The sequence below is a fragment of the Hemitrygon akajei genome, chromosome 26 (genome assembly GCF_048418815.1).
Source record: "Hemitrygon akajei chromosome 26, sHemAka1.3, whole genome shotgun sequence".
Taxonomy (NCBI): domain Eukaryota; kingdom Metazoa; phylum Chordata; class Chondrichthyes; order Myliobatiformes; family Dasyatidae; genus Hemitrygon; species Hemitrygon akajei.
The window spans coordinates 47,322,272-47,348,123 of NC_133149.1; the positions used below are offsets into that span (position 1 = coordinate 47,322,272).

The following is a 25,852-nucleotide window of genomic DNA, read 5'->3' on the forward strand; positions in this document are numbered from 1 at the left end:
GCCAATGTGTGGGTGGAGTATTTGCTCACAGGGTGTGTGTGTGTTGTGAGGTATTGCACTTTGGAAGGACAAACCAAGGTAGAACATACAAGGTAAATTGTAGGGCACTGAGGAGTGCAGTACAACAGAGGGATCTGGGAATACAGATACAAAATTCCCTAAAAGTGGCGTCACAGGTAGATAGACTAGTAAAGAGAGCTTTTGGTATATTGGCCTTTATAAATCAAAGTATTGAGTATAAGAGTTGGAATGTTATGGTGAAGTTGTATAAGACACTGGTGAGGCCGAATTTGGACTACTGTGTGCAATTTTGGTCACCGAATTACAGGAAATATATTAATGTTGAAAGAGTGCAGCGAAGGTTTACAAGGATGTTGCCGGGACTTGAGAAACTGAGTTACAGAGAAAGGTTGAATAGGTTAGGACTTTATTCCCTGGAGCGTAGAAGATGAGGGGAGATTTGATAGAGGTGTATAAAATTATGATGGGCATAGATAGAATGAATGCAAGCAGGCTTTTTCCACTGAGGCTAGAGGAGAAAAAAAACCCAGATGATATGGGTTAAGGGTGAAGGGGGAAAAGTTTAAAGGGAACATTAGTGGGGGCTTCTTCACACAGAGAGTGGTGGGAGTGTGGAATGAGCTGCCAGATGAAGTGGTAAATGTGGGCTCACTTTTAACATTTAAGAAAAACTTGGACAGGTACATGGATGAGAGGTGTATGGAGGGATATGGTCCAGGTGCAGGTCACTGGGACTAGGCAGAAAAATGGTTCGGTACAGCCAAGAAGGGCCAAAAGGCCTGTTTCTGTGCTGTAATGTTCTATGGTTCTCTAACTTAGGTGCTAGGAAGTATTTATTCAGTACCTTAACGGCACCCAGAGTAGTACATATAGAACTGAAGGATTTTTGTGACACAGACAAACAAAAGTCATATTCTGACTACTCTTTGGCAAAGGCTTGATGAATTTTAAGTTGCATACCTCATTATCCCTCTGTCTAACTGGCCTAGCTCTCTTTCTTCCTTTACCATTACACTGAGAGCTCTTCACCAGGATGTCTTTCTTCCGTTTTCGATATCCTGCTTCTACTGCAGGCCAGCTCTTTTTAATAGTATCCAAACACTTTTCAAATAACACTGGATGGAAGATACGGTTGGCAACACTTCCTACAGAAAACAATAGAATAATTACACAATGGAAACAAGGAAACATTAACTTAGGCAATATTCCCATTTACACTTTCAAAATTCTTACAAAGGTTCTTGTTTTAGCCAAACACTAAGGTTAGGATGAGTATTTTTATGGGCTATTTATCAAAGCACAGAGACACGGGTCACAAAGATTTATTTTCAAAATGCCTTATGCTATTCTGGTTTGCCATACGTCACAGAAAACACATTTACAAATGGTGGGCTACTTCTGATAAGCTTTGCTTTTCCAACCTTTTCCACCACTTTTTATTTTATTTAGTTAAAAATAAAATAATCATGTCCTAATTCTATCCAGAAAACTCTACTAGTTAAAATATTTATTTCTGTCACTTGGACTCTTATCAGTGAGTTCTTTATGAACATATAATCTCACCTGGGATTTCAAGGAATAAGAAGTACAGACCAGCTGCATTTAAAGCATATTGTCTCTGGATGACAGTAGCCTTCTTATTCTGAACCATGTGGATAAAGTGATATAACACAGCAACAAGTGCTCTGTGGGAGAGATCATTCTCTGTAAACAGTGTCCAAAGATCCTTTAAAAAAGAGCACTGACAATCAGAAAAAAAAACACAATTCACAAGAAAATTGCATAAATAATTTTACTGTAAGTTGGCTGAACATTCACTTTGCATTATCTACAATATTTTTTTAAAAAGTCATAGTCATAGAGAAGTACAGTACAGAAATGCACCCTTCAGCCCATCTAGTCCATGCTGAAACCATTTAAACTGTCTACTATCATCAACCTGCACCGGGACCATAGCCCTCCATACCCCTACCATTCATGTATCAATCCAAACTTCTCTTAAACATCAAAACCAGGCTTGCATGCACCTTGCGCTGGGGGCTCATTCAAAAAGTACCCCTCCCCATGTTCCCCTTAAACTTTTCACCTTTTACCCTTCAGCCATGTAAGCCATGACTTCTAGTTGTGGTCCCACCCAACCTCAGCAGAAAAAGCCTTCTTGCATTTACTCTATCCATACCCCTCATCATTTTGTAAGCCAGAAATTATGTTTCTTTTTCTGGAACAGCTTGAATAGAGTTCTACAATCAGAACCCCGGCAGAAGGGGAAAAGAAGCGCTGCTTGGTATTCAAAATATTAATTAAATAAGGTTATATCAACAAAATAAAATTTATTTAAATAACCAATAATAAACAGAAATTTAATTGTTTACCTGGGAGGGCATTGGTTAATCAGGGCAGCTGTTTATTTGGGGCAACTCTCAAAGAGCAAAATCTATTGAGAAAATAGCCAGGATTCCCTTCATGCCACTAAATTGGGGCAGGATTCTGTTGAACAATTTCGAACTAGTGTCAATTGCATGCACTTGTGTGGCATTAAGACACTACACCATGCTTAGACTGAACAGTTTTTTAAAACAGCATCAGTTATATGTGTTTGTGTTCAAAAAGCAATGATTTTTATCACTGATAGTTGGCAAGAATTAAGCAGTAAGACAATTCAGAAATGCTTTGCTTACTGCAGTTTCAAGCATTCAGGTTTGGAGATGCCAGAAATAGTTGGAAACGAAAATGAAACAATTTCACGACTTCAACAATTAGTGTCCGCACTAATTTTGTTCAGTTACAGTCAATCAAAAGAACACGGCAGCATACACTGGATGAATTCCTCCATTAATAACTACTAGAAGCTAATAGTTTTATAGTACTGTAGTAGTATTGATAATGTTCTGATTTATTCTGTATTTCATTTAAATACACGATTTGTTACTTAGTTCAACGGCTGTTTGTCCTTTTTTTAATATATCTTTTTAACTATTTGAAACTTTAGCAAAGTGGGCCAGCTGATTAATTGAGCCAAAGTAATGGTCTCGATGTGTTTCAATTAACCGGAATCCACTGTACTAAATTATTATCCCTGACTTGGGCAAGAATCCAGTTCTGCTAGATGCTAAGTGCTGCTAGAAGGCAAATTGGATTTCATTGCAAGAATCTGCACTTTTACTACTTTATATACTAATGGTAGGAGGTTCCTATCCATCACATTCTATATGTTACATGAAAACACTGTTTTACAATAAGGCACAAACATAGAACTCAGATTAATTAGAAAGCAACCCCACATATATTCATTTTTAGTGTTTCTGTCCTTGCTTGTACAGAGATGGTGGTGGGTGGTAGGATGCTGACTAATTAATCAGATGAGGAGGAAAAGGTTGTTAATGGTTGGCCGAAGTCTTAGTTGCTGGTGGCCTTTCAGCTTTCCAAATGAATTTATCAAGTGATGCCATTTTCCTCTTCCCCTTGCATTGGCCTTGAGGCAAGATAGACCATCTCTGATGGTACTGTGATTCTCCTTCTCCTAGCATTGTAATCTTGTATCATGGTGCCCCAATGCATCTGCAACATCTTTCACTGTGAACCATTTGGCAGTTCAACCACTTGGGGGGGGGGGGGGGGGGGGGGGGGGAGGAGTTTAAACCAGTTGTAAGAGGATGCGAACCAGAGAGACAGATACTGGAGACTGGAGTGGTTGAGAAGACAGATGCTGTTAAGACCTCATACAAAGTCAGTGGTACGACCAATGCCCTGAGCTGTGTATATTTCAATGCAAGAAGTATCATAAGAAAGGTGGATGAGCTCAGGGCATAGATCAACACCTGGAATTATGACACTGTAGCCGTTAGTGAGACTTGGTTGCAGGAGGGGCAGGACTGGCAGTTGAATATTCCGGGGTTCCACTGTTTTAGATGTGATAAAGTGGGATGGATTAAAGGGGGAAGGGGTGGCATTACTGGTCAGGGAAAATGACACAGAAGTGCTCAGTCGGGACAAACTGGAGAACTCGTCCAGTGAGGGTTTATGGGTAGAACTAAGGAGTAAGAAAGGTATGACCATGGTAATGGGATTATTACAGGTACCACCCAACGGTCCATGGGATTTAGAGAAACAAATCTGTAAAGAGATCGCAGATTATTGTAACAAACACAAAGTTATAATAGGTGATTTTAACTTTCCACACATTGACTGGGACTCCCATACTGTATAAGGGCTAGACGGAAAAGAGTTCCTAAGTGTGTTCAGGAAAGTTTCCATCATCGGTTCGTAGAAATCCCAACAAGAGAGCATGCGATACTGGATCTGCTAATAGGGAATGAGACAGGGCAGGTGACTTTGCATTCAGTGATCACAATGCCAGTTGTTTCAAAATAAGTATGCAAAAAGATAGGTCTGGTCTGTGGGGTTAAATTCTACATTGGAGAAATGTCAATTTTGATGGTATCAGAAAGGATCTGGCAAGTGTGGATTGGGACAAGCTGCTTTCTAGCAAAGGTGTACTTGGTAAGTGGAAGGCCTTCAAAAGTGAAATTCTGAGATTACAGAGTTTGTTTGTTCCTGTCAGAATAAAAGGCAAGATAACAGGTTTAGGAAACCTTGGTTTTCAGGAGATGTTTCTCCTTGTTCAGAGAAAAAAGGAGGTGCATAGCAGGTATAGGGATGTAGAAACAAATGGGGTGCTTATGGAGTATAAGAAATGCAAGAGAACACTCAAGAAAGAAATCAGGAGGGCTAAAATAAGTACCAAAGTACTAAAGGCTAAAAGACATCGGCCCGAAACGTCAATTGTACACTTTTCCTAGATGCTGCCTGGCCTGTTGAGTTCCTCCAGCATTTTGTGTGTGTTGCTCAGATAACCAGCATCTGCAGATTTTCTCTTGTTTGGGGCTAAAAGGAGGCATGAGGTTGCTCTAGCAGACAAGGTGAAGGAGAATCCTAAGGGATTCCACAGATAAATAAGAGCAAAAGGATAGCAAGGGACAAAATTGGTCCCCTGGAAGATCAGAATGGTAATCTATATATGGAGTCAAAAGAGGTGGGTGAGGTCTTAAATGGATTTTTTCCACCTGTATTTACTTGTGAGATGGACAGAGTCTATAGGTGTGAGGAGATGCTTGCTATCTTGAGGCAAATTAGGGTGGATAAATCCCCAGGGCTTGACAGGTGTTCCATCGAACCCTGTGGAAGGCAAGTGCAGAAATTGCAAGGGCCCGAGCAGAGATATTAAAACATAGAAACATAGAGATTGCTGAGCCTCTGGCAATCTTTGCATCATCAATGGGGACGGGAGAGGTTCCAGAGGATTGGAGGGTTGCGGATGTTGTTCCCTTATTCAAGAAAGGGAGTAGAGATAGCCCAGGAAATTATAGACCAGTGATGGAAAAGATCCTGAGAGGCAGAATTTATGACCATTTGGAGAGGTATAATATGATTAGTAGTCAGCATGGCTTTGTCAAAGGCAGGTCGTGCCTTACGAGCCTGATTGAATTTTTTGAGGATGTGACTAAACATATTGATGAAGGAAGAGCAGTAGATGTAGTGTATATGGATTTCAGCAAGGCATTTGATAAGGTACCCCATGCAAGACTTATTGAGAAAGTAAGGAGGCATGGGATCTAAGGGGACATTGCTTTGTGGATCCAGAACTGACTTGCCCACAGAAGGCAAAGAGTGGTCGTAGATAGGTCATATTCTGCATGGAATTCGGTCACCAGTGGAGTGCCTCAGGGATCTGTTCTGGGACCCTTACTCTTCGTGATTTTTATAAATGACCTGGATGAGGAAGTAGAGGGATGGGTTAGTAAGTTTGCTGATGACACAAAGGTTGGAGGTGTTGTGGATAGTGTGGAGGGCTGTCAGAGGTTACAGCAGGACATTGATAGGATGTAAAACTGAGCTGAGAAGTGGCAGATGGAGTTCAACCCAGATAAGTGTGAGGTGGTTCATTTTGGTAGGTCAAATATGATGGCAGAATATTGTATTATTGGTAACTCTCTTGGCAGTGTGGAGGATCAGAGGAATCTTGGGGTCTGAGTCCTTAGGACACTCAAAGCAGCTGCGCAGGTTGACTCTGTGGTTAAGGCGGCATACGGTGTATTGGCCTTCATCAACCGTGGAATTGAATTTCGGAGCCAAGAGTTAATGTTACAGCTATATAGGACGCTGGTCAGACCCCACCTGGAGTCCTGTGCTCAGTTCTAGTCACCTCACTACAGGAAGGATGTGGAAGCCATAGAAAGGATGCAGAGGAGATTTACAAGGATGTTGCCTGGATTGGGGAGCATGCCTTATGAGAATAGGATGTGTGAACTCGGCCTTTTCTCCTTGGAGCAACAGAGGATGAGAGGTGACCTGATCGAGGTGTACAAGATGATGAGAAGCATTGATTGTGTGGATGGTCAGAGGCTTTCTCCCCAGGGCTGAAATGGTTGCCACAAGAGGACACAGGTTTAAGGTGCTGGGAAGTAGGTACAGAGATGTCAGAGAGTGGTGAGTGCGTGGAGTGGGCTGCTGGCAACGGTGGTGGAGGCGGATACGATAGGGTCTTTTAAGAGACTTTTGGATAGGTACATGGAGCTTAGAAAAATAGATGGCTATAGGGAAGCCTAGTAATTTCTAAGGTAGGAACATGTTTGGCACAACTTTGTGGGCTGAAGGGCCTGTATTGTGCTGTAGGTTTTCTATGTTTCTATATTTCTAAAATTGCAAATGTCACTCCATTCTTCAAGAAGAGAGAAAGGCAAAAAAAAAAAAGAACTTATAGGCCAGTTAGCCTGACTTCAATGGTTGGAAAGGTGTTGGAGTTGACTGTTAAGGATGTTGTTTCGGGGTATTTGGAGACACGTGATAAAATAGGTCGTACTCAAGTTTCCTCAAAGGAAAAGTTTGTCCGACAAATCTCTTGGAATTCTTTGAAGAAATAACAAGCAGGATAGACCAAGGAGAATTGGTGGATGTTGTGTACTTAGATTTTCAAAGGCCTTTGACAAGGTGCTATGCATGAGGCTGCTTAACAAGATAAGACATTACAGGAAAGAAACCAGTGTGATAAAACATTGGCTGACTAGCAGGAGGCAAAGAGTAGGAACAAAGGGAGTCTTTTCTGACTTGCTGCCAGTGACGAGTGGTGTTCCATAGGGGTTGATGTTGGGATCGATCTTTTTTACGTTACATGTCAATGATAGGATGATGGAATTGATGGCTTTGTTGCAAAGTTTGCAGACAATATGAAGATAGGTGCAGCAGCAGGTAGTTTTGAGGAAGTAGAGAGGCTGGCTACAGAAGGACGAGACAGATTAGCAGAATGGGCAAAGAAGTGGCAAATGGAATACAGTGTTGGGAAGTGTATGGTCATGAACTTTGGTAGAAGAAATTGAAGGGTTGACTATTTTCTAAATAGAGAGAAAATACAAAAAAAACCCTGAGGTGCAAAGGATCTTGGGAGTCCTTGTGCAGCATTTCCCCAAAGGTTAATTTGCAGGTCGTCTGTGGTGAGGAACGCAAATGCGATTTTAGCACTCGTATCAATAGTACTAGAATATAAAAGTAAGGGTGTAATGTTGAGACTTTATGAAACACTGGTGAGGCCTCACTTGGAGTATTGTGAGCAGTTTTGGGCCCCTTATCCAAGAAAGGATGTGCTGAAACTGGAGAGGGTCCAAAGGAGGTTCACTGGAATTCAGAAGAATGAAGGGTGACCTCATTGAAACCTATTGAATCGTGAAAGGCCTTAATAGAGGATGTTTCCTATGGTGGGAGAGACTCAGACCAGAGGACACAGTCTCAGAATAGAAAGGCATTAGGGTTAAACCCTTTAAGAAAGGAGATGAGGAGGAATTTCTTTAACCAGAGTGATGAATCTGTGGAATTCATTGCCACAGGCAGCTGTGGAAACCAAGTCTTTATGTATATTTAAGGCAAAGTTGATAGATTCTTGATTAGTCAGGGTATGAAGGTATACGGGGAGAAGGCAGGAGATTGGGGCTGAGAGAAAAATTGGATCAACTATGATGAAATGATGGAGGAGACTCTATGGGCCAAATGGTCTAATTCTGCTCCTACGTCTTATAGACATGTATGTACTGATGATAAATTTTACTTTGAACTTTGAAGAAACATACTGTTTCTTACAATACTGATCAATAACTCTATTATGCTTCAACTTGTCTGAACCTGGTATATGACCAAAACAATTCACTTTTAATTTATTACATCATAAGGATGAGGAGAAAATTGTGCACACATTATTTCTTGGCTGCAACAAACCAACAATTAAATGAGTTATCCAACACATTTACAAATGCTTTAAAATGCAAGTGATAAATATTTGAGTGTGGTAAAAGGGTAGTTCATAGATTACAAAAAGAGGAAGTCTACATATGCAGGAAATCCAATCAACACACAAAATGCTAGAGCAACTCAGCAAGCCAGGCAGTATCTATGGAAAAGAGTACAGTCAACATTTTGGGCCAAGATGTTCTTCAGCAGGACTGTAGAAAAAAAAAGATGAGAGACTCCACCTTCCGCTCACAGACATGTAAGACATAGTTTCTTTCTGTCCGCCTTTAATCTCTCCCTTTTCCGACTTAAACTTTCAAATTTCAACTTTATTCAGTCGGATCTGTAGAGCAACAGTAATAATTATGGCTACTTTAAGAAGCACCAAATGGAACCCGGACCCAGGCAACGGAAAGTCTAAAAAAGCTGACGAGTTCTCGGAGGAACCCCCTTGGGTGAAGAGAGTCTCAAATCAGCAGAATCGGCATTGAAATAACTCAACTAAAAGAGAAGCTTGAAGAAAAAATTGACTCTCTGAGCCTCGATTTTAAAGAAGTTAGTCGAAATGTGGCTGACCCTTCTTCTCGTTTGGAAAAGGCTCAACAACGAACCGTGGATCTGGAAGCTTGGTCGTGTTGGAATAATATTCGAATTGTTGGATTAAAAGAGAAACCAGAATCTGCTGACACACTGGATTATTTTGCTAAAATGTTTCAGTCTTTATTTCCAGAGGTTTGTTCGCTACCTCAGGATATTGAAGTGGCTCACAGAACCGGTGCTTTAAAACTTTTTGGATCAAGGTAAAAACAGGCATATTGTTGTGCGTTTTCTCCGTTTTAGAGACAAAGACCGCATTATTAAACTTGCAAGAAAACAAAGGTTGTTTCAATTTCAAGGTTCGGAGATTCGCTTTTTTGAAGATTTTCCAAGTGAAATTGTTAAGAAGTGTGCTGGATTTGCCTCAGCTATGAGATCAGCGTACCAAAAAAAGCTCTTTCCATCGTTACAATATCCAGCTAAATTAAGGCTTTTTGTCAAAAATTCTGGGGCTCGTGTTTTTGATGACCCAGCCGAAGCATTGTGTTTTATTAACTCTTTGCCTGACGAGTCTGAAGCCTGAAGTTTGAATGATTTACAACGGTTTGATTGTCTCGCGGCGTAAAGAGTGATGAAATTGGAAGATTTGAAGGTTATAGAAAGTCTTTACCTTAAAATGTATTTTTATCTCTGAAAAAGACTGGTTTGGATAGTTTCAACCTCAGAAGACATAGCAGGAGAACTGTTGAAAGACTGTAGATAATTTTGAACCATCTAGAATTTTTTCTCTGCAGCATTTAAATGAACTAACTTTTTTTTTGTTCCGTATGCTTTTGTAAAGATCTTTTAAGTAATTATTTAGATTTCTTTACGTTTTAAAGATAGATTGGATAATTTAAAGATGGCGATTGTTTTTCAAGAATTGTTTCGGATGTGTTTTTCTTCCCTTATCTAATATTATGAAGGTTACTTTCAAAATTGAAGGTTGTTTTGTTTTACAAAAAAACACTGTTCCTTCCAATTTAATTATATTGAGATACATGTCGACTGTAACGAGTTTTATGCTCGGTAGAGGGAGACAGAGATTACTTTTTTCATTATTTTTTATTTAGGTAGATGGAGTTTATAATTGCTTTCTATGCTTTCTAGGCTTGCGTCGATTGATATCGACTTATTTCTGGGCTTTGTAGTTTGGGTGGATTTTTTCTTCTTTTTTTAATCCCCATTATGGAATCCCGGAGCATACGCAAATTATTATTACTGTCGTTCATCTCCGCCATTTTCGACTATCTTATCCTGACATGCGTCTAACTACTCTTTTTAGATACAGAGTCTCATGATGATATCTAAACAATTAAATGTTTTAAGTTGGAATGTCTGTGGTTGGAATCATCCTATTAAGCGTAAGAAAACATCTAAAATTATTAACCGATTCCAACCTGATATAATCTTTGCTCAAGAGATGCATATCAGGTTATGTGATAAAAATCGAATTTTTAAATTTTGTAAAGACCCTCGATTTCATGCAAACTCTCAGAGTAAAATTAGAGGTGCTTCTATTTTTATTGATTCCAATATCCCTTTTAATCAGGAGGATATTATAGCCGATATTAATGTTAGATTTTTGATTGTTAAAGGATTAATTTATAATAGGAAAACTGTTTTGGTTAATATTTATGGACCAAATGTAGATGATTCTTTTTTTTTTAAAGCTGTCTTTGCTCTATTACCTGATTTAAATGAATATATGTTATTTATGGGTGGTGATTTTACTACTTGTTTAAATCCTTTAATGGATAAGTCATCACCCAAGCATCAAGTCCCTAATCGCTCTGCATCACTTATTAATTCCATTTCAATTGATTATGGTTTAATTGAAATATGGAGGCATATGCATCCTAGTGATAGAGAATACTCTTTTTTCTCACATGTTCATAATACATATTCGAGAATCAACTATTTTATAGTTGACCCTCGACTTCTATTTAATGTTCAGAAATGTGAGTATGATGCAGTTGTTATCTCTGATCATGCTCCTTTAAACCTAATAATATTTGAACTGAAAGATGTTGCTTCTACCAGACCATTTTGGCGTTTTCCAGAACACTTGTTACAAAGTTCAGAATTTGTTGAGTTTATTGAAACTCAGATAAAAGAGTTTTTTCTCTTTAATAATACAGGAAACGTCTCAAAGTTAGTAATTTGGGATACATTAAAAGCCTATTTACGTGGTCAGATTATTTCGTATATAGCTAAACTGAAGAAACAAACAAAAATGGAATTAGATAAAATCTCTAAACAAATTAAAAAATTAGGTAACATCAATGAAATCTCTCCAAATGTTGTTTCATTTAAAAGAGTAGAATTACAATCACAATATGATTTATTATTAACATATCCTATTGAAGGATATTTGCTTAAATTGAAAAGTCAATTTTATATTTTTGAGGATAAAAATAATAAGCTCTTAGCTTCCCAATTAAGAGCAGCTAGAGCTAAAAGACAAATTTTAAAGATTCGTAAAAATAATGGAGATAAAGCAAGTAACCATGAAGACATTAATAATATTTTTCAAGATTTTTATTCTGATCTTTATAGATCTCAATTTCCTGCAAATTCCTCCAAAATGAAGGCTTTTTTACATAAGATTAAATTTCCTCAAATTTCAGTTGAAGATCAACAGATGCTTGATGCTCCAATTACCGAGCATGAAATTCAGAAAGCTATTTTATTAATGCAATCAGGTAACACTTGATGGTTATTCGGTAGGATTTTACAAATAATTTGAAAGATTACTTTCTCCGTATCTTTTGGAAATATTTCATGAATCCTTTGAGAAGGGTAGTTTACCTTCTTCCTTTTATGAAGCATCTATTTCCTTAATCCTTAAGAAATATAAATATCCTACTGAATGTTTATCATATAGACCTATTTAACTATTAAATGTGGATGCAAAAATTCTCTCTAAGACAATGGCTAACTGCTTGGAAAATATTTTAACTAAAATCATCTCTATGGATCAAATGGGTTTTATTAAAGGCCGTTACTCTTTCTCTAATGTTCGGAGATTGATGAACATTATATATTCACCAATATCTAAGCAATCTCAATGTGTTATCTCTCTCGACGCAGAAAAAGCATTTGATAGAGTTAAGTGGCCATATTTGAAAAATATTAAAATATTAAAAAGTATTAGAAAAATTTGGTTTTGGTAATAATTTTAATAGGTGGATTCAAATGATTTATAAGAATACTATTGTTACGGTTATTACTAATAATTTCAGGTCCTCTTTTTTTCCCACTTTCTCGTGGTACTAGACAGGGATGTCCATTAAGCCCTTTATTATTTAATCTTGTATTGGAGCCTTTGGCCATAACACTATGTGAAGCCAAAAATATTCATGGTATCTCTATGAATGGAACCATACATAAGATTTCTCTTTATGCAGATGATCTTTCGGTTTTTATTTCGAATCCTGAGGAATCAATTCCTAATCTTTTGGAAACACTAAAAGATTTTGGTAAACTTTCAGGATATAAACTTAACTTGAATAAAAGTGAATTGTTTCCATTAAATGCCCCTGTTTTTATATATAATGATATTCCTTTTAGAATTGTTAATACTTTTAAATATTTAGGTATTATAACTACTAAAAAATATAAAGATCTTTATAAAGCTAATATAGTTCCTTTAATGGACTCCATGAAACAACTATTTTCTAGATGGAATCCACTTACTCTCTTTAATAGGTCATATCCATGCTGTGAAAATGATTTTACCTAGATTTTTATATATTTTCCAAAATATACCTATCTTTTTAACTAAAATTTTTTTTGATCAAACTGACTCTCTTATTTCTTCCTTTATCTGGAACAATAAAAGACCAAGAATTAATAAGTATCATTTACAAAAACCTAAAAAAGATGGTGGACTTGCACTTCCTAATTTAAGACTATATTATTGGGCTGTTAATATCAGACAATTATGTTTTTGGCTATATTGGCTTGACAAGAGCCAAAAACCACTATGGGTTGATTTGGAATTAAAAGCTGTTAAACAATTTCATTTAACTTCAGTATTAGGAGCTACGTTACCTTTACAACTCTCTAAAATTCCAAATTTAAACCTATACCGTTATCAAACAGTCATTACGGATTTGGTTTCAGTTTCACAATTTTAAAAATTTTAAACAACTTAAGTTGTCTAGTTTTTTTATATCGAAACTTTTTATTTAAACCTTTAATAACCAATCCCATTTTTCTCTTATGGAGAAATAAAGGGATCCGTTCTTTTACAGATTTATTTTGTGATGGTCGATTGATGACTTCTGAAGAGTTAATTAACAAATATTCTCTCACTCATACACATTTTCTGCAATATCTTCAGGTTAGACATTTTTTACAACAATATTTATCTAAGGTTCCATATTTGCAAGAATCTGATTTGTTGGATACAATTTTGAAGTTGAGTTCTTTAGTGCAAGGTTCCATTAGCAGAATTTATAATTTACTTTTGTTACAAAAAGATAACCTCTCACTAAAGATTAAACAAGATTGGGAGAGAGAACTTAATATGACCTTTGTTAATGAAGCTTGGTTGCAAGTTTTGAAAAACGTTAATTCTTCTTCTATATGTGCCAATCACTGTTTAATTCAGTTTAAAATTGTTCACCGTTATTATTTAACAAAGGAGAGACTATCTAAAATATTTCCTAGTATAGACAACTACTGCGATAGGTGTAAAACTGAAGTAGCTACTCTGTCACATATGTTCTGCTCATGTTCTTCATTAAAATCGTTTGGCTAATCGCTTGGAAAATATTTTAACTAAAATCATCTCTATGGATCAAACAGGCTTTATTAAAGGCCGTTACTCTTTCTCTAATGTTTGGAAATTGATGAACATTATATATTCATCATTATCTAAGCAACCTCAATGTGTTATCTCTCTCGATGCAGAAAAGGCTTTTGATAAGAGTTGAGTGGCCATATTTGTTTAAAGTATTAGAAAAATTTGGTTTTGGTAATAATTTCAATAGGTGGATTCAAATGATTTATAAGAATCCTATTGCCACTGTCATTACTAATAACTGCAGGTCTCCTTTTTTCTCACTTTCTTGTGGTACTAGACAGAGATGTCCATTAAGCCCTTTGTTATTTAATCTTGTATTGGAGCCTTTAGCTATAAAATTACGTGAAGCTAAAAATATTCATGGTATCTCTATGAATGGAACCATACATAAGATTTCTCTTTATGCAGATGATCTTCTGGTTTTTATTTCGAATCTTGAGGAATCAATTCCTAATCTTTTGGAAACACTTAAAGATTTTGGTAAATTTTCAGTATATAAACTTAACTTGAATAAAATTGAATTGTTTCCATTAAATGTCCCTATTAGAATACATAATGATGTTCCTTTTAGAATTGTTAATACATTTAGATATTTAGGTATTATAATTACTAAAAAATATAAAGATCTTTACAAAGCTAATATAGTTCCTTTAATGGACTCCATGAAACAACTATTTTCTAGATGGAATCCACTTACTCTTTCTTTAATAGGTCGTATCCATGCTGTGAAAATGATGATTTTATCTAGATTTTTATATATTTTCCAAAATATACCTATCTTTTTAACTAAAAATTTTCCCATCAAATTGACTCTCTTATTTCTTCCTTTATTTGGAACAATAAGAGACCAAGAATTAACAAGTATCATTTACAAAAATCTAAAAAAGATGGTGGACTTGCACTTCCTAATTTAAGACTATTATTGGGCTGTGAATATCAGACAATTATGTTTTTTTTTAATACTGGCTCGATAAGAACCAAAAACCATTATGGGTTGATTTGGAATTAAAAGCTGTTAAACAATTTCATTTAACTTCAATATTAGGAGCTCCATTACCTTTACAGCTCTCTAAAATTTTCTACAATTTCTAAAGCTCTGAAAATTAATTTACAACCTAACCGATTGACTGTTCTATTTGGAATAGTTCTGCATCATATTCAGGGTATTTCATCTTCAGATCAACATGTAATTGCACTTGTTACATTATTGGCAAGAAGGGCTATTTTATTAAAATGGCAAGATACCTCTATCCCTACATTAATTGAATGGTTTTCTCAAGTAATGTTATGTCTCAGTTTGGAAAAAATTAGAAGTAGAACTTTTGATCCCTGATTCGATTTTGAGAGAAGATGGGGCTCTTTTGCCAAATATTATCATTTAATTTGAATTATTTTATATGGTTTCCTTCCAGTCGTATTCTATATAAATATGAATTGGCAGTTGATGATTCTTTCTCTTCATATATATAGATGATGGTAAGACGTATAGCTCCAGGGGTTGATTCCTAATGGTTTTTTCCCCCCTTCCCTTTTTTTGTAGTTAGTGTTTTTTTTTCTTAGTTAGATAGGGTTTTTCCCCCTTCTTTTCCTTATATATAAAATTTTTCTTCATTTTTATATATTATGATCTGTTTTTTTATTTTCTTCAGCTTTATTAATTGTATATATATATTAATTTGTTGAAGTTTTGTATCATTTTATAGCTGTAGAAGATTATGTACCAATAAAAAGATTCTAAAAATGAAAATGAAAAAAAGATGAGGAGTAAAGTTAAAAGGTAAGGGGAGGGGAGGGAGAAACACAAGGTGACAGGTGAAACCTGGAGGGGTGGAGGGAGGAAGTAAAGAGCTGATAAGTTGATTGGTGAAAGAGATACAGGGCTGGAGAAGGGAAGTCTGATAGGAGAGGACAGAAGGCCATGGAAGAAAGAAAAGGGGGGGAAGAGCACCAAAAGGAAGTGATGGGCAGGAAAGGAGATAAGTTGAGAAAGGGAGAAGGAAAAGAGGATGGGGAATAATGAAGGTGGGTGGAGGGGGGCATTACCGGAAGTTAGAGAAATCAATGTTCATGCTATCAGGTTAGAGGCTACCCAGGCAGAATACAAAGTGTTGTTCCTGCAAACTGAGCATGGCCTTATCATGACAGTGGGGGAGGCCATGGATGGACATGTTGGAATGGGAATGGGAAGTGGAATTAAAATGGGTGGCCACCAGCAGATCCTGCTTTTTCTGGCATAAGGAGTATAGGTGCTCAGCGAAGTGGTCTCTCAATCTATGTTGGATCTCACCAATATAGAGGAGGCCACACCAGGAGCACCAAAAGCAGTAGCTGACCCCAATAGACTCACAGGCGAAGTGTCACCTCACCTGGAAGGAACGTTTGGGGCCCTGAATGGTAGTGAGGGAGGAGGCGTAGGGGCAGGTATAACACTTGTTCAGCTTGCAAGGATAAGTACCAAGAGGGAGATCAGTGGGAAGGGATAAACGGACAAGGAAGTTGCGTAGGGAGCAATCCCTGCGGAAACCAAAAGGTGTGGGGAGGCGGGGGAATGAAAGATATGCTTGGTGGTGGGATCCTGTTGGAGATGGCAGAAGTTCCAGAAAATTATGTGCTGGATGTGGAGGCTGGTGGGGATAGGTAAGGACAAGAGGAATCCTATATCTGGTAGGGTGGTGGGAGGATGGGGTAAGAGCAGACGTGTGTGAAATGGAAGAGATGTGGTTGAGGGTAGCGTTGATGGTAGAGGAAGGGAAGCCCCTTTTTTTGAAGGAGGAGTATATCTCCTTTGCTCTGGAATAAATCCTGAGAGTAGATGCGGCAGAGACAGAAGAATTGAGAAGGGGATGGCATTTTTACAAGTAACACAGTAGGAGGAGATATTGTCCAGGTAGCTGTGAGAGTCTGTGGGTTTGTAATAGACATGAGTAAATAAGCTGTCTCCAGAGATAGAGACAGAGAGATCGAGAAAGGGAAGGGAGGTTTTGGAAATGGACCAGGTGAATTTGAAGGCAGGGTGGAAGTTGAAGGCAAAGCAGATGAAGTTGACAAGTTCAGCACGGGTGCAGGAAGCATCACCAATGCAGTCATTAGTGTAGTGTAGGAAAAGTGCGGGATGGCCACCTGTAGACTTGGAATATAGACTGTTCCACATAGCGGACAAACAGGTTACAACAGACAAACAGGTTCCTAGATTATAATGTTTAGAATGCTTATTTGAAAAAACTACATTGCCTTAATAGAAAACAAGACAAAAGTCAAGAATCTCTATGCTTTTAGCTTACATTGATAGCGATAATTTAATTTCAGCAAATAGCAAACCCAGGCAAAATACTTACAGCCACTTCTTTAGCTTGTTGCGGCTGATCAATAAAGTTAAAGATACTCTTATAAAGCTGGGAGAATGCCTCAAGTCCATTTTCTGTAATCTGCTCCTCCAAGCATTCATTTAATGGTTCAGACTCTGTAAAATCCATTTCCCATGTTGTCTCCACCCACACTGAAATAAAAACACCAAGATTCAGTACATCTAAAGCTGAACAGTAAGAATGCAATATAGTACATAATATATAAAACAAGACATACAAGTAATTATACAAACCTGCATGGACTCCAGAGTATCAATCTTGTGAAGCTATCTTGAACACCTATCAAGAACAGTTCTAATACATCAATGAGCTTGGTTAACATCTATCTGTCTCAAGGACAATGGGTGATGATGATGATCATCACAAGCCTGGGCGGAGATGGCCTGTTGTCAAGATCCCCCTCTCAGCCTCAGTAGTGGCATCCAAAGGAAAGCTTATGAAGCAATAAGTTTGGCACCAGCTTTGCTGCAGGAGTTGTCCAAAGGATGTTCAATTATTTCCAGCTGCCCAAGTGGCTCCACTCCAGATTTGCTGTCTGGGTTTACACCCATAGCCTCCGCCTCTCCAGAGGCTGCCCACAAGGCAGTGGGGACTTTTACCTACAGCTGGGGATCTGGTTCATGAGCACCAGACCTCCTCCCCATCCTCTGTAATTCAGCCTGAACCTGAAAGTTCAGTTTCCATGTGTCACCAGCGAGGAGGCACTACATGAGGGTTGCTGTTGGAGTGCTTATGTACTGGCAGGGAGGCTTACATACTCAGCTCTCCTTTTCGCAAGACTGCTAGCCAGTGGTGGAAGATGAAAATGAGAGCGACAAGCACTACCCACTACACGAACACACTAGATGCATCACAACCATTTTGACATCAATGATCTTAATACATCATATCAGCTTGAATTGAATAGACTTTATTTCTTACATCCTTCACATACATGAGTAAAAATCTTTACGTTACGTCTCCATCTAAATGTGCAATGTGCAATCATAGTAATTTATAATAAATAGAACAGTCAATGTAATATAGAGTACACTCAAATCAGCATGAGTTAATCAGCCTAATGGCCTGGTGGAAGAAGCTGTCCCCGGAGCCTGTTGGTCCTGGCTTTTATGCTGTGGTACCACTTCCCGGATGGTAGCAGCTAGAATAGATTGTGGTTGGGATGACTTGGGTCCCCAATGATCCTACAGGCCCTTTTTACACACCTGTCATTGTAAATGTCCTGAATAGTGGGAAGTTCACAACTACAGATGCTCTGGGCTGTCCGCACCACTCTCTGCAGAGTCCTGCGATTAAGGGAGGTACAGTTCCCATACCAGGCAGTGATGCAGCCAGTCAGGATGCTCTCAGTTGTGCCCCTGTAGAAAGCTCTTAGGATTTGGGGACCCATACCAAACTTCAACTATCTGAGGTGAAAGAGGTGCTGTTGTGCCTTTTTCACCACACAGCTGGTATGTACAGACCACGTGAGGTCCTCAGTGATGTGGATGCTGAGAAACCTAAAGCTGTTTACCCTCCCAACCCTAGATCCATTGATGTCAATAGGGTTAGCCTGTCACCATTCCTCCTGTAATCCACAACAAGCTCCTTTGTTTTTGCGGCATTGAGGGAGAGGTTGTTTTCTTGACACCACTGTGTCAGAGCGATGACTTCTTCCCTGTAGGCTGCCTCATTATTGTTTGAGATAAAGCCAATCACTTTAGTGTCGTTGGCAAATTTAATTAGCAGATTGGAGCTTGACATTGAATATGATCATAACAAAATCACATATCTCCTAATATCCTTCACGTCTCAAATTCTGACTTCAGTCAAGAATACACAGCTCTGTGGATTACGTTATTCCAAAGATTCATAAATCTTCAAGTAAAGATACTTCTGCTGATCTGATCTGCTGGACTGCACCATTTCATAAAGTAGAAGTGAAATGTTACTGCATCACAAGAATGAGGAGAAAATTGTCCATATATTGTCACTTGGTCAATAGCAATAAACATTTAAATATACTGCTGTACATGGTTATGTTCTTTTTAAACATTTATTACACAGTTATATATTTAAAATATTTATTCATTACACAGTAGCCAATGAGGTTATGAATTCTTTTGCAAGCACATCCTTGGGCAAAATGAGTAGAAGCGATGGTTTCCTTTCTCAGGAGGCTAAAGAAATATATAATGTCCACTTTGACCCTTACCAATTATTATCAATGCACAAGACAGAAGATACAAAGGCCTGAAAGCATGTACTGCTGAGCTCAACAGCTTCTATCCCGCTGTTATAAGTCTATTGAATAGTTTCCTCGTACAACGAAATGGACTCTTGACCTCACAATTTACCTCATTATGTTCTTGCACTGTTTACATGCACTGCACTTTCTCTGTATTGCTACTTTATTGTGATTTCTATTATTTTTATCTTGTATTATGTCATTGTGCTGTTGTAATGAATTGATCGAAATGGGTGGTATGCAGGGAAAGTCATACAAGCAGAACATGCAATTTCTGCATAGATGCACCCATGGTCAGGAACAAACCCTGTTCTCTGGAGCAGTACAACACATTCACTTTTTAAAAATGTCTATAGCTTGAATCATAGGTTCCCTAAGAATCCTAATTCTGGACTCCCCAATTCAGTAAAATTATTTTGGTATCTATTTTGATGAAACTTTCAGATTATTAAAACAAACTGATTTACCCCAATAAACACAAAAGTTCAAAGTACATTTATTATCAACGTATACATCATACAACCTTGAGACTTATTTCCTTACAGGGAGCCACAAAACAAAGAAGCCCAAAAGAACCCATAACACCAAAGGAGAATATAAACATTGGTACCAGGCCTTTCAGGAGTTTAGTCAAGAAACTGTTTTGCATAAACAGAATGGTAAATGTATTCAAGTCCCTTCCTCTGAATGCATTTGGTGTCATGTAAATTATTAATTTTAAGCTGAAAATTAACACACTTGGATAAATATACACACAAACAAGAGAAAATCTGTGAACACAGCCTCTTATTCCCAGTGCACTAAATAAATTTACTAAAAACCGTTGGCTTTATTCTGTCACATTGTCAGTGTCATTTGAGCAGCTAGAAGAGACCAGTGTTCTCCAGTTTCAGTGACTGGATTGTCTCTGACAGGATAACTTTTTCATTCTGGTTGCTATGTCAAACTGATGCTGTTCTGTGCATTTGCCCTTCGCTCCTCCAGCTAACCATACTCAATGCTCAGAGCCCACTGCAATTCCACACCAACCCTCTTTCACTCCTTCTGACCAAGCTCCAAACTTACCCCCACCCAACCCAAGTTTCCCTATTGTCAGTGTTATGTGTGATGAGAAAACCAGATGGAGATGGGGTCCAGAGTTAACCCCCCTGTGAACTATGCTGCTAACAAGAGAGAGAGAGAGAGAGAGAGAGATAAAGAGGGGGAGAAGCATCCTGCTGCAGATGTGTGAGAGAGAGACAAAGATTTAAAGTTATGGCTCCATGGATGATTTAGTATTATGGCTTCTTCACTGATTATTTACCTTTGCTGCAAGGACACTCTTCTTTGCTCGTTAACATTCTTGCTGAGAAAGCAAGGAGTGGCCCAGTTTGATGGACATGGTCAATTGATGGATGGCTGGTACCCCGGCAGGGGAGATAAAAAGCAGGTCTGCTCAGACACGCCACGGGACACTGAAAGTGCATTGTGCACCCACAGGAAGGTGGGGGCTTGGAGGATTGATTCGGGGGAATCGATCAGAGACTACAGTGTGTGAAGTCAGACCGGTGGGGGCTTGTGTGTGTGTCCACCCTCGCCTGGGTGACAGGCTCACCACTGAAGAACCGTCTGGCTGGGAACGGAGGGGTCACAGTTGGTGACCACAACAACACAACAGAGCAAGAAGACAACAGAAGGTTTGCCTGCTGCAACTGCTCACCTCTCGCTCGCTCGCTCTCTCTCCAATGGTACAATAGCAACTACCTCGACTTAAACTGAACTGAACTCTGCATCATCTTAAGACTATTCATTTACCCCTAGACTTGGTTTTGATTTATATTTCTACACTTCTGTATAGATCATTCCTAACCTGTTTTATATGTATATTTGCATTTTATTGTACTGTATTACTTAGTTTATTAATAAGCACCTTTAGTTACAGTACCACCAGTCTCCGACGTATCATTCCATTTCTGCTGATTTGGTAACCCAGTCACGGGGTAATGACAAAAGTAACATTATCAAAGTAAAGAAATACAATGAAACTTATGAAAAACTATATACAAATACTGACAAACAACGTGCAAAAGAATACAGAGAACATGAGTTCTTGAAAGTGAGTCGATAGGTTGTGGAATCAGTTCAGTTTTGAGGTGAGTGAAGTTATCCACTCGGTTCAGGACCCTGATGGTTATAGCATAACTGTTCCTGAACATGGTGGTGTGGAACTTAACGTTCCTTAACCTCCCTCCTGCCCAATGGTAGCAGCGAGAAAAGACCATGGCCTGAATGGTGGGAGTCTTTGATTATGGACACTGCTTTCTTGGGGCAGTGTTCCATGTAGATGGTGGGGAGGGCTTTTCCTGTGAACTGGTTTGCACCACTCTGTTGTCTTTTCCGTTTCTGGGCTTTGGTGTCAAAGTATTTGGTGACACGCTGAATCTATGCAAACTTCCCAAAGTAGAAGAGCTGTTTGCCTTCTTTATGAATGCACTTAAGTGCTGATCCCAGGACAGGTCCTCTGACATAATACCAAAGAACTTAAAGTTACTCGCTCTTAACCTCCGTTTCCTTGCAATCGCTAATTTCATTCCACCACCACTCCTCCCCTGCATCCACATCTCTTAATCCTCATCCCCTTCCCCTCCATTACCTGGGCTAATCTGCCGCAATCGGAAAGCCTGCAGCGACTGCAACACAACTCCGGCCATAGTTCCCGCCAAAACTCCGCGACTGCGCACGAGAAGTAACGGTAACACGCAGAAGGAAAAAAATACACGCTTTCCAATTTCACCATCAGTTCTCTATTTATTTATTTATTTATTTATAAGACAGTCTTAAATTATTAGTTTGCCTCATTTTAGATATTTAATATTTATAGTGCCCGCCGTAACTACGCATGCGCAATAGGTTCCGGAGGAGTTTTTTTTGTAATACGAAAATACTGAGATGGAACAGAAAGCGAGAGGGAGGGGTGTTGCATTCTTCATCTGAGCAATGGTCGAGAGGGGTGTCCTGGGGAAGTAAAAATAAAAGGGGAAAACGTTTTTAGTCACATGACGGTTCGGCCGGCGCCTGCGCATTGGGAAAAGAGAGTGTGGGGAGGAAGAGAATGTGTTCTGGGTGGGATGGTTGACGTATGTGGGCCCGCTAAATCGTTGGGGCATATAGGCGCATGCTCATTGGAAGGGATCACGGAACGTTAACGTATGGGCGCGGGCGCATGCGCGGTGAGCGGAACGGTGGTAGTTACCGAGGAACTGGACAGGTTTTTAGGAGGGGAGAAGAGCCCAGCGGGTTCGGAGTCAGCCTGGCAACACTGGTTCAAACTCAGGTTTTTCTTTCCCCAAGCCTTGGCCACTTTCCTCAAAACAAGCTGAACCGTGTGCTGTCCACGTCCCATTCCCTTCCCAGCTGAAGGCCTCCCCTGTCGCCAGGCGCCCCGACCTGTGGGAACATCATGAGCTTCTTCAGTTTTGGGCAGAGCGCGGAAATTGACGTGGTGTTAAATGATGCCGAGACACGCAAAAAAGTGGAACATAAGACTGAAGACGGGAAGAAGGAAAAATACTTCTTGTTCTACGATGGAGAGACAGTGTCCGGGAAGGTGAACGTCAGCCTAAAAAATCCAGGCAAAAGGTTCGAGCACCAAGGGATAAAAGTAGAGTTCATCGGTCAGATCGGTAGGAAAATACTTGACCTCTGGCAACAGCATATTAAACGCGGGGCGCAGTGCACTTGTGTCTAGAAGTTTTGAGCTGCCTTGTACCTTATTGAAGAAGGTGACTGGAAAGAGAGTGTAAGCGTCATGTTTAACTAGCAGAATTCAGTGAGCTTGTAAATGTTTCTTCTAAACCGCGCCCAAGCAAAACACTTGGAATTATTTTGTTACATGTACCAAGATACAATGAAAAACTTTGTTTTGCTCTCTATAAACTTCACATCAGTACAGTGAGTTAGGGGAAAAACAATAACAAGATGTAGAATACACCATTACAGAGAAAGTTCGGGTGGATCGTGTGGATAGCCAAAGGCTTTTTCCCAGGGCTGAAATGGTTAACACGAGGGGGCATAGTTTTAAGGTGCTTGGAAGTACGTATAGAGGGGGGTGAGGATGTCAGTGGTAATTTTTTTTCACACGGTGGGTGCGTGGGATGGGCTGCCAACGGCGGTGATAGGGGCGGATACAATAGGGTATTTTAGGAGACTCTTAGATGGATACATGGAGCTTAGAGAAATAGAGGGATATGTGGTAGGGAAATTCTAGGCATTTTCTACAGTAGGGTACATGGTCGGTTCACCATTGTGGGCCGTTAAGGGCCTGTAATGTGCTGTAAATTTCTGTTTCTAACAATCAGGTGCAAGGCTATGATAATACTCTGCGTTTTGATTCTAGTAGAACTCGTTGACCCCTTTCCCACAGCTACATATAATGAAATTGAGCACTGGACTATAGGTTCAACTACTGTTGTAAATAATTAACTGACTGTAGCTATTTTGAATGTATTAATTATCTATATTTGTCTCCAATTCGTTCTCTTCATTATTTGCTGGAAGGGAAGGAGGCTTAGAACAATTTAAAAAGTTGCATAAAGCAATATGGAGCATTTGTCACTCCTGCACTGCATTTGGTTTCTTGCTTTCATGAATCATTCCATTACCCAACCTGCCATTACCATTCCTATCTTTCACCACCCCAGTGCTCATTGGCCCACTTCAGTTTTCAGTTAATGCATCTTAAACCTTACTCCTAAAATAAATTGTCATTGTTGCGCTCGTCCTGGTTTATATTCAGCTGCCAAGTTACTGAAGTAGGATTTTCACTCAGCACAAGAACGGGACTTTCAGCCCACAAAATTGTGTAAAATGATTTAAATTAATAATCAAATGCCCACTAAACTAATCCCTTATGCCTACAAAATGTCTGCATCCTTCATTTCATGCATATATGTCTATCTCAGCTTTTTGAAAGCACATATTGTGTTTGCTTCACCACCATCCCAAACAGCAAATTCAAGACACCAACCACTCCTGTTTTTTTAAAAAAAACACCTCGGACATTTCTCCTAAACTTCCCTTCATTCACCATAAATGGAGGTTCTCTGGTATTGGCTATTGCCGCCCTGTAGAAACCCACCCTATCCATGCCTCCCATAATCTGAAAGACATTTACTGGATTAAACTCCATCTGTCATTTCTCCTCCGTATCTGCGTAACTCCATGTGTGATTTGCTCAAGAAGTCAAGTTTATTGTCATTTAACTATATACATGTATGCCATCAAACAAGACAGTGTTTTTCTGGACTAGGGTGTAAAACACAGTAGTACACAACACACAAGAACTTGAGCAAGGAAATTAAATCTACAAATGAATTGTGTATAAATAGCAAAGTAAAGTGCATAAATTACATTTTGTTGGGTACAGAACAAATTAAATGGTGACAGTTTGAATGCCAGATGGAGATTCAGCTTGTCAGGATGCTTTCAATTGTGCTCCTGTAAAATTCAATTAAGATGGGGGGTGGAGGAAGGGGGCCTCATTTGGCTCAATTTCTTCAGGAAGTGGAGGTGCTGCTGTGCTTTAGTGAGGTGATATTAAGAGATCAGGTGAGGTCATCTGTGATGTGAACTCTGAGGAATTTAGTGCACTGAACACTCTCTACGGAGGAGCCGTGTATGCATAGAAGGGGGATGGTTCATCTGCACTTTCCTAAAGTCCACAATCATTTCCTTGTTCTTCTCCATGTTCAGACTTGGGTTGTTCTTCTCGTACCAATCCACTAGCTGCTCCACTTCCTCTTTACTCCAACTCATCATCGTTGTTGAAGGTGCTCTTATGATAATGGATTCACACGTGACATTTTCAAAATGTTGGATAGTGAAGATTTTCTCATAAACTCATGGAAAATACTCTGCCACTTCCTTCATTCTTTTCTCTTAAGTTTCTCATTATACTATCTCGTGTGCAAAAGTTCTGAGCTCTGACCAGCAACCAATCTGTGTTTGGGGTTTATTAGCAAAAGCAAATTAAAGGAAGGTGGGGGCAAGTGCAGTGGCCATCGTTAGAGTAGTGATCTTGAGGCCTTGGCCCTTCAAGGCATCAGTGAGAAAGCAGGGAGGGAAAAAAGCCCTAGGTAAAGTGTTTTTTTTTCCCCCCTCCCCCTTTGGATACTGTTGGGGGAATGACTGAACAGAGGAAAGACAGCATTTGGGTCTTTAGCACAGTCTGGTTCTGCAACTCAAAACTCACTCAAAAGGGGTGTGAAGAGTTGAGCTGTAGTGATAGGGGAATGGACAGGAGGTTCTGTGGGTGAGAACATGATTCCCAGCTGGTATGTTGCCTCACAGGTGCCAGGGTTCGGGACATCTCAGATCGACTCATCGAATATTGACAACATCGAAGTTACCAGGAAAGTTGTTGAAGACAAGACAGTGGATGTTGTCCACATGGACTTTAGTAAGGCATTTGACAAGGTTCCACATGACAGGCTGGTCAAGAAGGTTCAGTTGCTCAGCATTCAGGATGAGTTACCAGCACAAGTGGTGCATGTGAGCTCAATTTCACTGTTTAAGAGAAGTTTGGATAGGTACATAGAT

General features: G+C 39.2%; 2 protein-coding genes across 4 annotated transcripts in view; one reads left to right on the top strand and one right to left on the bottom strand.

Annotated features, from left to right (window-relative positions):
• The window catches only part of ncapd3 (non-SMC condensin II complex, subunit D3), a 252,013-nt gene extending 230,025 nt beyond the window's left edge, over positions 1–21,988 (bottom strand). For all 3 annotated transcript variants that reach the window (XM_073030150.1, XM_073030151.1, XM_073030149.1), the window contains exons 1-4: positions 21,909–21,988; positions 17,020–17,180; positions 1,585–1,747; positions 982–1,166 (exon numbers count right to left, since the gene is read on the bottom strand). In XM_073030150.1, the coding sequence (XP_072886251.1) occupies positions 982–1,166; positions 1,585–1,747; positions 17,020–17,180; positions 21,909–21,966 (567 nt within the window). In that variant the 5' untranslated portion in view covers positions 21,967–21,988. The remainder of the gene's footprint in view (positions 1–981; positions 1,167–1,584; positions 1,748–17,019; positions 17,181–21,908) is intronic.
• Positions 21,989–22,333: 345 nt separating this feature from the next.
• LOC140716961 (vacuolar protein sorting-associated protein 26B-like) overlaps positions 22,334–25,852 on the top strand; it is an 89,208-nt gene continuing 85,689 nt past the window's right edge. The window contains exon 1 of the mRNA XM_073030152.1: positions 22,334–22,938. Coding sequence (XP_072886253.1) covers positions 22,716–22,938 — 223 coding nt within the window. The 5' untranslated portion in view covers positions 22,334–22,715. The remainder of the gene's footprint in view (positions 22,939–25,852) is intronic.